Source organism: Pseudopodoces humilis, chromosome 2 (assembly GCF_049639895.1).
Source record: "Pseudopodoces humilis isolate 2021_Gansu_Grassland_sample_001 chromosome 2, ASM4963989v1, whole genome shotgun sequence".
NCBI lineage: Eukaryota > Metazoa > Chordata > Aves > Passeriformes > Paridae > Pseudopodoces > Pseudopodoces humilis.
Window position 1 is genome coordinate 101605073 of NC_142201.1, and position 12776 is coordinate 101617848.

General features: G+C 40.2%; 1 protein-coding gene across 2 annotated transcripts in view; it reads right to left on the minus strand.

Moving 5' to 3' along the window:
- Positions 1–2998: 2998 nt before the first annotated feature.
- The window catches only part of APP (amyloid beta precursor protein), a 241395-nt gene continuing 231617 nt past the window's right edge, over positions 2999–12776 (minus strand). For both annotated transcript variants that reach the window (XM_088068704.1, XM_005524152.2), the window contains 2 exons: positions 11485–11631; positions 2999–4228 (listed from right to left, as the gene is read on the minus strand). In XM_088068704.1, the coding sequence (XP_087924830.1) occupies positions 4127–4228; positions 11485–11631 (249 nt within the window). In that variant the 3' untranslated portion in view covers positions 2999–4126. The remainder of the gene's footprint in view (positions 4229–11484; positions 11632–12776) is intronic.

A 12776-nucleotide genomic window follows, 5' to 3' on the forward strand; every position in this document is an offset into this window, starting at 1 on the left:
TATGTATCATTAGGGTACTTTAACAGCAGCTTGCCTGATGCCCACAAAATCCATTAGTTTAAAAAATAAAAATTAGCCATTTGGCCACACAGTGAAGGCCCTAAAAATGCTTTGGTAAAATTGGATTTTGGTAAAATTGCAGACACAATGAGGATGGGGACTTTGGAGCTGTGCAAAGATCACAAGAGACCTAGAGGAAAATACTGGTGTTTTTTCTAGAGGAAAAAGCTGCTGTTAGGTGTTGCCTGCAAAGGCAACACAAAGCCTTGGTTTGCTTCTCCTAGATCACCAAGTAGTCAGAGGAACACAGCATCATCAAGGTTGGAAGACACCCTCAACATCATCTAGTACAACCGTCAACCCAGCACCACCATTATCACCCCTAAACCATATCCCCAAATGTTGGTTCTCCAGTTTGATTTGGAGACAGACTGGATGCAGAGCATGGCACATTTTTTAGGGTGGCTCCACTACTATGTGCCTGAAAATGTCTGAAGGTTCACCTTGCACTTGGTACTCATTAACTTGAGCAAGCCAACACAAGCCAGCCAAAGGAAGATCACCAGCATACCCCCAAAGCTGAGGAGGCTGAGGAAGCTTGGGCTGGCCCTCATCCCTTCCTGGAACTCACTTTCCAGGGACCACCCTAACCAGCTCTGCTGATGAACCTGAAGTGTAAACACTCCCTAACCACGTTCTGTTGAAATGGACAGGCTAGAAAACTTCTCCCATTTAATATATCAACTCAACAGACAGGGATATTTTTATTTTACTTATTCCTCCACCCCTCCAAGAGTAATTTCCTCAGGGCTGGGGAATACCATTTTGTTTCCAGCCCACAGCTGCATGCAGTGGCCCTGACTGGTTCATTGCTGAAGAGGGAGATACCAAATCAATCCCACACTTAGAAGCAAGACATTCAGCTACTGTCCTCTGCTTTTCTACTTTATGAGCCTGTCAAACTCTTTTTATTCATACCTAATATAATCTTTCCACAATAAGGAGCTTGCATGCCTAGAGGTGGGCAGGATGCTGCCATTGTTACCTGGGAACATCAACTTCCAGAGTTGGGAGCAGTTGTGGGAGTGTTTCTCTTGAAGTTTTGAGAACTTTTTTCACGTCTTGTGCTTCTCATGCATACCATGGTGTGCATTTATTGTCTTTCTTTCAGGAGATGTGTGTGGAAGGAATCATAAAACTTGATCACTTAATCAGTGCATAAAGCAGCAATTTATTAACAGCTCATGCACAAGTAGCAAGAGCAGCACCAGTATCTCACTAGACACATAACCCCACACCAGGAGGCTTGTTTGTCTGGGAACTGGTGTTCAAAGCAATTGCATTTTTCTTTAAGTGGGATTGCATGGGATTATGGTATTATAAATGGGATTTGCTCTAAAGGCTAGTGCCTCTCTGTATTTTACGGATTACTCCAGCTTCATCTAAAAGGAATTTTGATAATCCCTCTTTAATGAGACTAGGCTAAATTGAATTGCATCCTGACTTCCCCCTAAAGTGGGATCTTCTTCTATGATACTGGACATGCACAGAAGACAGCCTTACGTATTCTTTTCTAGGTGATATGTGTGACCTATATAACACCACCTATACAAACAGACACAGGCTTAAACCTAAATATTTGTAAAAGATCTTTCTTTTGAGCAGTTTGGGGCCTGAAAGCCTCTGCTCATCATCACACATTATTCTGGCCCAACCAGTTCAGTTTTAAAACTGGAGATGGTAAATCCCCTGGGATATTTTTAAAGTTTTTTGTAACATACTGCTACTCCAGGGCCTGCAAATAACACCAACCATTTCCAGGGCTCTGATCCCTTGAGATGAATTCCCTTGACACAGCAGGGGTGGAAGAGCAAAGGAAATAAACATTTGGTTGGTAACAGGCAACAGGAAGCTCTTTTCCCAACTACTGGTTCAGAGTAGTTGGTGTCACCTCATTATCCTGAATCTCCACAGCTGGCTTCTGAAACTCCCTGACCTGGTTGTTCCTTCACTGACTGAACATCCCTCTTGGCCAGTCTGCCAGCATGGCTGTGTTCCAGGCCAGCAGGTGAATTACCTGAACAGGTGAGGTTTTGTGTAAGATCATGTATGGGGAAGGACTAGTGAGTAACAGGACTGGAAACTATTATTTTCTCCTAGTTGAAGTTGGGAGTGACTCAGCCATTTGCCTGAGCTGTGCGGCCCCACTGCAGCCATGCCTCATCTTGCTTGCCGAGACAAAAGCCAGCAGTGAGGCTGAAGAAGAGACTGCCATGGCTTGCACACAAACTGAGTTACAGGAGGCTTTCCCTGAAGAGATTATACTGTCTCTATTCTGCTCCTAGTTCTTCCCTCAGTCCTGCTTTATCTAACACATTCACTGTAGAGAAACAGTAATTCACTTTATTTTTCACAAACACACCCCTCCAGTTTTATTCCAGAACCCACTTCCAAGTTCAAACTGAGGAGTCCTTACTTAGGGCTGGGTACAAAAGCCATCTTAAAGATCCCCAGGTTCCACTTGCCCACTGTAGTCTCATCTCTCTTGGCAGGTGAGCCCTGTGGTGTGAGTTAACTGTGCTCTCCCTGTGCCACAGAAGTATTCTGGATGGCCAGGAGCTGAAGGAAGCTCTCAGGCAATGGAGAGAACGTGCTGGGCTGGGGGTTATGTATCAGAGCTCACCGATGGCTTTGCCCTCTTCCTGCAGAAAAAATTCCTAGTGCTGCTGTCCTACTCTTCCTGGGCACCCACTGTGAGGCAGCAGAACCAGGTTGGATGCAGCCGCCGAGGCTCCTCCTTGCCTTCACCAATATAGCACATTGCAAGGCATGGATCTTGCCAGAAAGCCAGCAGAGGTGCAGGGAGGAGAGGGAAGAGCTTGCTGGTAAATCACTCCAGGGGATGACCAGGAAAGTGAGAGGTGGGTTAGTCATCCACATCGTGCTCCTCTGCACAAGGGCGGCTGGTTGGCACAGAAACGCACTACTACAACAGGGCTCCTCCACAAATGTATTTATTTACATTAAAACACTGTTATACAAACTGAAAGTAAAAGAATAGGAAAAAAGAAAAAGACATCTTAGAGGGGTAGCTGTGCCAAAGATGGCACTCCCCACTTCCCACCCTGTCTCTCTGCTGCCTTCCTTCTGCTCTGGTCCAACTGTCAGTGCCACAGTCTCTGTAGGATCCCATCTCTCTCTCAAGTGTGAAAACCTATGTATCCTGTTTAAATGGCTTTCTGAACTCTTTGTCTTCTGCCTCCAAAGAAAACTCCCACACATTCTTTTCTTAATTTATTTATGTAACACAGTGTAGAAAGCTATCAATTCATAAGCAATGACTCTGTACAATCATCCTGCAGAGGACACCCATTAATTTTTGGCCAGCAGGCACTTTTTCCCCAGAAGTGCTCACAATTAACAGGGACTCTTTTTAATAATTTTCTTTTAAGATCAAAAAGATACATGGAAAAGAAAATAAAGTTTACGTTTCAATGCCTAAAGTGTGCACATAAAACAGGCACAAAGAAACAAATGTGTATGCTCATGATTTCTACATCACTAATACAGCAGGAGCAACAATCCGTACAGTAAAATGCAGCTGCAGAGGAAAAGAATTTCAATAACTCATCTGAAATACTTTTTAAAAATGTTGGTTTACTTTAAAATGCATAGTGATCAGAAAAAATGCTCAGCAAAGAGAAGCAGCTAAACCCCACAGACACAGAAAGCATCCCCCATCAATTCTTAAAGCATGTTTCAACTAGGACTTAATTTTTGTCACAAATCACAATAATAATATACAACTGGCTAAGGAAGCTACATGATAAATAATTGGGAAAGAGAATCTATCCATGCACTAGTTAAATACAGCTAACCTCTTTACAGTACACAAAAAACATTCATTAATAATGAAATGTAAAGAGAAAGAGAGAAAATACATTACTGATTTTATTAATTCAAGTTCAGGCATCTACTTGTGTTACAGCACAGCTGTCAAAAGGCGAGAATGAGTAAATAATAAAGCAGAGTGTTTTTCTTTCTTTCCACATTACTCTATAACTGAACACCAATGGGCAGTGAAGCAATTTTTCTTCTGTCCAACTCATGAGGCTGCTATGATGTCCTAGTTCTGCATCTGTTCAAAGAACTTGTATGTGGGATTTTCATAGCCATTTTGCTGCATCTTGGAAAGGTGGCGCTCCTCTGGTGTCACTGCAGCATCCACCTGTCAGGAGAGGGGACAACTGGGGTCACAATCCTGCTTAATTCACAGCATACCCCATATTTCCCCACTTTACAGCCATCCAATGTACTTTGTACCCTGTGTGTTTGGGAAGAAAGCATCCACTGGCTCACTTCTTGAACAGATGATAATGCACCAAGAACAACTCCAGGACTTCAAAACCAGCTAACCAAAGTCAGCAGTACCAGCTTTGGAATTTGCTGTCTGGTTTGCAAAGCAACTCTCCAAACAAAAAAGGAGGATGGCGTTTGTCTCTCTCTGCTAGTCCCTCATTAAGAGATTTTTTCCCCCTAGTGTATATATACATATATCAATATCTATACTTAGGATCAATTTGGTCTCAAAAGAAAAGAAAAAGCTCATTAAAAATATGAAGGCAGTGGCTTGAGTCTGTCTTCTGTCTGCATTGTGCTCCCACATCTGTCACAGGTGTGGTGGTTTCAAAACAAAAAATAAATTGGAAAAGATAAAATGAGGGTAGCAAGGAAATGCCAGAGCAGCCAGGCACAAGGTGAGCAAAAAATCCCATTTCACTCAGGGACACAGAACTCCTCTGCCTCCAAGGCTGAGTTTGGTTTAGTTTAGCAACAAAAAATTTGACATGTCTGCACTGGTTTAAGTATTTACACTTAACAAAAATTGACCTTTCTTGATTACTTAGAAGACAGGCACAAAGTTCAGTTTTGACTTCGCTGTTGAATACCTGTATCTCTCTTTTCTTCCTTCACTGAACTTTACAATAATATAAAACTCCATCAAATTAGAGTGGATGAGAACTGCCTCTAAATCTTAATTACATATTTTACCTCTGCTGTATGAGCTCAGCAGTTGTGTTTTCAAAACCTACCAAATCCTGGATATCTTGCTAAGCACCTATGAAAACTGTCCGCTTGTCAGTTATTTCATTTGCTACCTATGTCTCCAGTGTTTGATAGCTCCTAAAAGCAATGGTAAGAAGTGAATTTTACAGTGTCTAAAATCAGGAAGGTGCCTAAAGCTCTGCTGTTAAATGTTAAAACATTTTCCTGTGGATTCCTCTAAGCAGTGACCTCTTGGAAATACAGCAAGTCACCTTCAGCAACAAACTAGCCATTAAGATAAAGGAAAGTGTATTCTCTCAAGAAACCAGAACTTAATCTAGCTAACCTTTAAATAAAAAGGCAAAGGAGAAGTATTGATGTCTGACACCAATTTTAAATCTACTCTGAAATACTGGAAATATCTCAGCCTAATGAGAAGATGTTGGTAAGTTGTTCCCTGATACCCTGGAGAAAGACTGAAGGTATCTTCTTCCCATGCTTGGGACTAACACAGGCTGTTCAGCTTATTTTTGCAGCTGTTCCTTCATTGCTGCAGGTTACAATACACTGCTGACCACCTTTCCTACAGTTCCACCACAGAATGGCTTCTCTCAGAGCCATATCTACTTTATATGATCTTTTATTTGCTATTTAAGAAATGGTTCTTTGTGTGGTACATGCATTTGATTACTCAGGTTAACTGCTAACCCCAAATCTGATCTATTTTTGTATCCTTTTTTATGTCCTGACTCTCAAATTGCATTTTAAATCAACACTGTATCTCCCATCAGATGTGTTTTTCTTACACAATAATTAGACATTTTTGTGAAATATCCAACTTAAAGGTTATATATTGCTCTCTATATATGTATCATTCACCAGCTACTGTGAAATTCTTCACAGCTGGGAGCCCTGAGATTTTCAGCATCCCTTGACTCCTATGGGCAAGGAACAGGATGTCAGAAAGGATCACTGGGCTGTGCTGACTGTGCTCCTTGTGTTTCAAATTCTGCAATGTAACTTGGACTTCTAATACTGCCATTCACAGGGTTTTTTTCTCTTTCTTTTTAAATTAAACACCTATTTCTTCAACTCCTGTAACATGTTTTTAAGTCATACTAAGCATACTTTAGCAAGAGCATACTTAGATGTTGCTCTTGCTTTGTCTCCCTTGTTCGAGAAACTGGGGAGGGGAATATTTTTTTTCCTTTCCCTGGCCCCTCCCTCTCCAAAAGTGACAATCTTGTTCTTCTGACGGATGCAAGCTTCCCCTGGCCAGCCCATGTGCATGCTAAATGCTCAGCTTGGCTATCAACAATAATTTTGATCCATCAAAGAGAGAAGGACCCCATGGATTTTCACAGTCTGTCTCCTCTTCAACCTCCCTCTCCCAAATCTCAAGACATCCTGTACAGCCATGCTCAGCAGTCTGGGTACAGCTTTGTGCTTGCATTTTAAAGAAGGGTCTGGGCCAGCTGCTCTGTGTCCCCTACACCGGCAGCAGGGCTGGGGAGGGATGGGGACAGGCCCACACCTCACAGAACTAACCTTTGCCACTACCCCAGGGACTGGGTTGCTTTCTGCTGCTTTACCTGTCCTTTCTGGGGGCTGACAACTTCTCCCTCCACAAAAATACACCATCTAGATCCATATGCAGTGAATCTTTTACTGGCAATCCCTCCATGCTATTGCTGTTCAGTAGAGCACTTGTTTTGCCAGCAGTTTAACAGCAGTAGGGTCTAACAAACCCATTCTGCATAGATTTTATACAAATGTGCCAAAGGCCTAATCCCCACCCTGAGGACTCAATAATTTAGCAGTATTAACAGCATTCTGCTGCTGCTGAAGTTGCTGTGAACATGGCTGTGAAGGCAGGAACGAAGGAGGAACATGGCAAATATTCCTGCAGCCTTTTCAGCACTTATGGAAAATAAAAACAAAAGCAGGTACAGAGGAAAAGCCACGTTTCTGTTCACTCTTGAAAGGGCTGCTACAGCACCCAGTCAGCCCTGGTTCTTCTACACTATATCACCACTATCTCAGAGCATCCAGAGCATCTTCATATCATGAAGTGAGAGTCTCACAATTCCCACTAGTCCTACTAACAGATTCTCTTCTAACATAAAATTAAAACTCAATATGAAGCTCTGGCATTTACAGACCAGTGTTCCATATGTATCAATACCTGCCCAAGAGCTTTTTCGTTACTAGGAGGCTCCGCCACTAGGCTGGGATGCAACAGAGGGGGATGCCAAAACATGTCCTGGACTTCTGTCTTTAAGCTCCAAACAATACTGTATAGAACTCTGTCACTCATTTTAGTCTAAGTCTTTCACTCAGCTTTTCTTATTCATGACTAGAAAATGTGGTAAGTACACAGCATAACCTGCTTGTGAGAAAGAAATGGAGTGAGAGACAACCATAAATTAAAAATAAGTCAAGAAAACTGCAAGGCAGAAGAGACCAAAGAACTGACGAGACACTTGGAAGAAAATCAAGGAGGAAAAAGAGATTAGGAAAAAAAAAAAAAAGGATAATTAAAAAAGATCAAATTTTTAATGCCTTTGCACAATTATGGTATTAAAAATTTTTGCTTTGATAAAACCAGTTTCCAATGAAATTCCAATAAACTCCGAAATATGGCATTTATAGATAAAAGGGATTTAGTGAAGTTCCAACTTCCCGTCTTAGTCAATTATTTTTTTAATTTCTCCTTCAGCCTTTAAAATAACTAGTGCTGGTACCTCATCTCCTTCCTGTAGCTCTCTGCTGCAGGGTAATCTGTTTAACCATCAACCTACATGTGCTATCACCCACCCTGAATGTCTTCTATTCTCTTTTATACAATTTGATGCTACCAAACTCTTCACATTCCTTACAACCTCTGCCCTAGGTACCACTCTTTCAAAGACATGTTTTGAACCCAGTTATCTCCTTGTCAGTAAATTCCCAAAGCCCCATACCATTTAAAAAAGCTTTTAGCACCCATTATGGAGGTGGCAGAAGCTGAACACAGCATGTAAAAGGCATAGGTGCTCTGGTTCAACACTTCTCTTTTCTATGACGTGATGTCTCTTGAAAAAACACCTCAGTCAGGCAGATAACCTCTTGTGAGACTGTTGTCCACCTATCCCCTTCAGCATTTTCAGTGTCATCTCTGCTCCATTCTGCAAAGCCCTCCTGTTGTCACTGCTGGAGGTCCTGCTTCTGTCAGCAAGCAAATGAGCTTTGAACAGGACATCCTCAAAGAGAAGAAGCTGAGACAGTCAGTGGTTGCCCAGTGCACAGCAGACGTGAGAATCTCTGTTCTGCCACCTGCTTTCATGGAGAAAATAATCTCCTGCAGACAGCTGGGGCAGGTGCACCTGCAAAAAAAACCTTCAAAACATTTGCTGGAGCCCCTGTGTGCACATGTGGTAAGTAATTTTCAATCTCAGTCATTTCTTTACTTTACTATGAAAGGTTTTTTTCTGGGAAGGCTGAACATCTTTGGAACATTTTTATTCTCAGAGTAGGGAAAAAAATGACACTTCTAAATAGGGCAAGTATATCTATTCTCTGAGCTTATAAAAAGGCTAAAAGGATTTTTAATAACTTATTTTGACAAAAAAAAAATCATAGTGAAATGAGAGTGTACAACAGAGGTAACTTTTTGGAAGACAAGAACACAGGTGGAACAAGACCTGTTTTGTAATCTTCCATTACCACTGAGTTAAATTGACACAGTAACTTCTGACACACAACAATGAGGTGGCAAATTAGTTAAAATACACTCAGCCAAGCTAGAGCTGATGGACAGTTATTTTTACATCAAGTGATTTTGCTCATCCATGCTTTCTGTGCACAGTATACTAGAGGTGGGCAGTAGCTAAATAAATTAATTCTCTTTAGACTGTAACAGATTAATTTTGAAGACATTTTATTATTAAACATCAATTCAAAAGGGGTTTTTTTGGTTTTTTTTGTCCCCAATACGAGTGCTACAAAATTTTTACCAAGTTAGAACAAAAACAGATGTTATGCCTTTCTTGTAGGCGAGAAGATGGGACAGTGAGACTGTGCAGTCTGTGAGGACCACTGAGCAAGTCAGGCAGAAGGAGGAATCCTGGCTGCCAATGCTAGCAAATCCATAAGGTGACACAATGTGCAGTGTGATACTATAAATCCACTAATATTTTTCGTACATTTGCATGCTAAAACTTTATGGTTCTATCTGTAAAATTTTTTACAGATAAAAATCACTTAATATTTATTAAGTGATGATGTAATTTTGGCATTAATTACTTATTCAGCTTGTTCATGTTATTTCTAGGCCAACAGTTCCAAATTCACTGTTACCAAAGAAAGCTTGTAGAAGTCCAGGATGGCCTTTGTCACGTCATTCTATCAAGCAAAACCCACCTGGAATTTTAAGGTTGAGAAGCCAGATTGTCTCTCTCACTGCAATAATGGTATGTCTACACTCAATGTCTGATTTAGGGTTTGGCCTAGTAAGGTTCCTGCTTTTTCCATTCTCACTAAATTCACCCAAAGGAGAATTTCTGGTGGCACAACTGTTGGCAGCAGATACCAGCTTGGTGGAATAATACTAAGATCTTCAATTTTCTGAAAATGGGCTGAAAGCTATCACATCAAAAGCTGAAGCTGGGATTCCTGTTTGCTGTTTTCTGCCTCTTGGTCCAAAATTCTGGACAGATTTCTACCTGTGCAAATCACCCCATGCTATTGGTGATCTTCTGACCATGTCTCTTTGGAAGGTTTCAAACCACATGGATAACCATTGTGGACACAAGGATTCACAAGCACAGGCTTAAGACAAAGGCTTACACAAATAATTCTTAAGACCCTTCATAATCCCAGATAGTGGAATAAATGCATCATGAAGCACGTGTGTCTCCAGAAAGACCAAAGCAAGGTTCATTTGACTCGAGATGAAACCAACATAAACTATGGACTTGATCAAGATTTCAGTTTCAATCAAAAATGTAAATTACCAATTCTAAAAGGAAAAAATATACAAGTGTCTCAAGTGCTTACTAATACAAGTACTGTCGCAAACCAGACATCACACAGAAAACTAAATAGGAAGAAAAATAATTACATTAACCCCTTCCAGTTCTCATAATGAAGTTTTTCTACTTATAGAGATTTTATCTTGAAGCCATGAAATAGATATAATATTTTAAATTACTGTAAATTGACCACAAACTTCCTTGGCAGGCTGAGAAGAGACAAAGATTTTTCTTGAAAATCCTATATAAGCCGTATATACTATTGGTTTCTCTAAAGTGTGAGTTTCAGATTGTAGGAATCCCAAAACAGAGAAACATTTCTCTGTTTGCCCTATCCTCCAAAAAAAAGCATTAATTTTGTCTCTCACTGACAGAAAAGCTTCCAAATATCCCTGGGTAAATCAGGATTTATTAAAAAAAAAAAAAAAGATAGAAAGTAGTACAGAGTATAATATATCACTGAAGTAAAAAATATAAATTTTAAAGTGTTTTGTAAATAAAGTTGAAAGAAAAAGGGTGTGGTTCTTAACCCTTCTTCCTTCTTTCCTCTCTCTTCTCCATAATTCTGCAGTTTTTAGGAGCACAAGGGGTGATTAGTTAGAAGTTAGTTGCAGTTTTAGTTACGCAAGTAGATATAGAAAATTTATTGGTTAATATATAAAAGCAATACATGTGTCTATTGTTAATTGGATGAAAATGAGTATAAAGATAAAAGAGCTGCACCTTTCAGAGCCATTTTGTGCCATTCAAGCCAATTTGAGCCAGTTGATAATGAGTTGAACTTGAGCAGAAAGTCTGGGAAGGCCTGCCAAGTCTTTTGATAATATATTAATAAACACGAGAAACAAGAGCCTAACATGCCTTTGGAGTATTCTTCCTGACACAGAACTAAGATAAGCGAGACTCCCAAAAGAGCTCAGCCCTGAAGAGACCAAAATCCTGCATCACAGATTAGCCATAAATCCAAAGCTGTTCGTGGCAACAAAAAATCTTCTTTAGAGAACAGAGAGCAATAAAATACCTGTCTAGGGAAAATCCTTGCAGTGCATTACACAAGCTACAGGAGGGCCAATCTCAAACATTAAAGCTAAATAAAGAAATTGGTGTGTGAACTCCCAACAGTAAAACCAGATTTTTCCTCTTGTGCAGTATCTTCTCATTGGTTACTGTCAAATTTCTTACAAAATGGACTGTCACTTTATGAAATGACTGGTCTGGAACAGTTACAGAAGAAAGTTTTGTGGTTTTACACCCACTTTCACATGGTTTACATTGTGTTTGCATTTACTAAATAAAGCAAATTGATTCCATGCTGCTGGATGTAACTATGCACACATAGCCAAAACCACAGTTTCTTCCTTCATAGATTATTATTTATAAAGCAGTGTGTTGACTGTGCTGCACCAGTTATGCTTGGAAGTCTTACCTCCACAACTCCATGATGAATAGATGTATACTGCTTCTTCTTCAGCATCACCAAAGTAATGACAATCACTGTTGCTATGACAACACCTCCCACCATTAGTCCAATGATGGCACCTTTATTTGAACCCACATCTTCAGCAAAGAACACCTACAAAAGAAAAATAAAGGAAGATGGTTAATAAAAAGCTTACTGAACATTTGACTAACCTGGCCTGCTGCCACAGCAATATGAAGACTATTGAAGCATCTGTAATTGAATGGCACTGCATGTCTTCATAATTATTCAAACCTGGATCGCTGTGCCACAAAGCTCTGAAAGCTGGAGAGGAGCAATCTGGGACATACACATGGCCTGTGGTGTAGCAGTGCTGTGCTAAATGGGGACTCAGCTCCATGTTCAGCTTCACACAGGCCTCAGATAGTAGCTCCCTTTTTCACTTGAGTAAGAGAGAAAAGCTAATTGCACCAGTGATAGGCTTGAGGGGAGTAACCCTGGAGTAACCCTGTGTTTTCAGAATGTTAATCATGAGTGTGGTCATAAATTTACATCTGTGTGACCTGTTTGAACTACAATGCATTCTTTTCATAAAAGAGTAGTGAAGGACCTGTAGGACTACAGTGAAACTTTCACACAACCAGCTGGGAGAAAATTCTCATACCAAAGGAGATGAGCCAACAAAAGCTATCACTGATTTAAGTGACCACCAAGATTTTGCAGGGTAAAGAGAATAAGCTGTATCTGCATGATGTACTTCTGTGAGACCTAGGAGGTAACAGCTGTCTGAAAAACAGAGAAAATCCACTTGAATTTTATACACTGATAAGGCAAAACAGGACAGCAAAATGCTTTACTATGCATATAGTAAGACTGGCTTTTATAAGCAGGAGCAAGTATGAAAAATGGGTGATAGTTTTCATTGCCATGTTCCGTATTCAAAGAATACATAGGATTAGTTCACATCTGAGCATATATTACAATCCTTCTGTCTGCATGCCAATAGCAGGCTATTTTAATTTTTATTATTAATATTATTATTATTGTTGTTGTTACTGTTATTATTTTAAACCAAAATGGGCAAAAAGGATTGGAGAAGAAATTGCATTCACAGAATTGTACGGCTACCTCATGCTGGAAGACTAAATACTTTGACAAGTATTTAACAAAAATGCAGAGAGAAGCAAGAAACCAGCTGAGAATTATAATTCTGAGCTGTATAACATTTGCACTCTTTAATAAACACAACCTTCCTCAGAAAGGTATTAAAGCATGCAGTATAAATATTTAAAGTACAG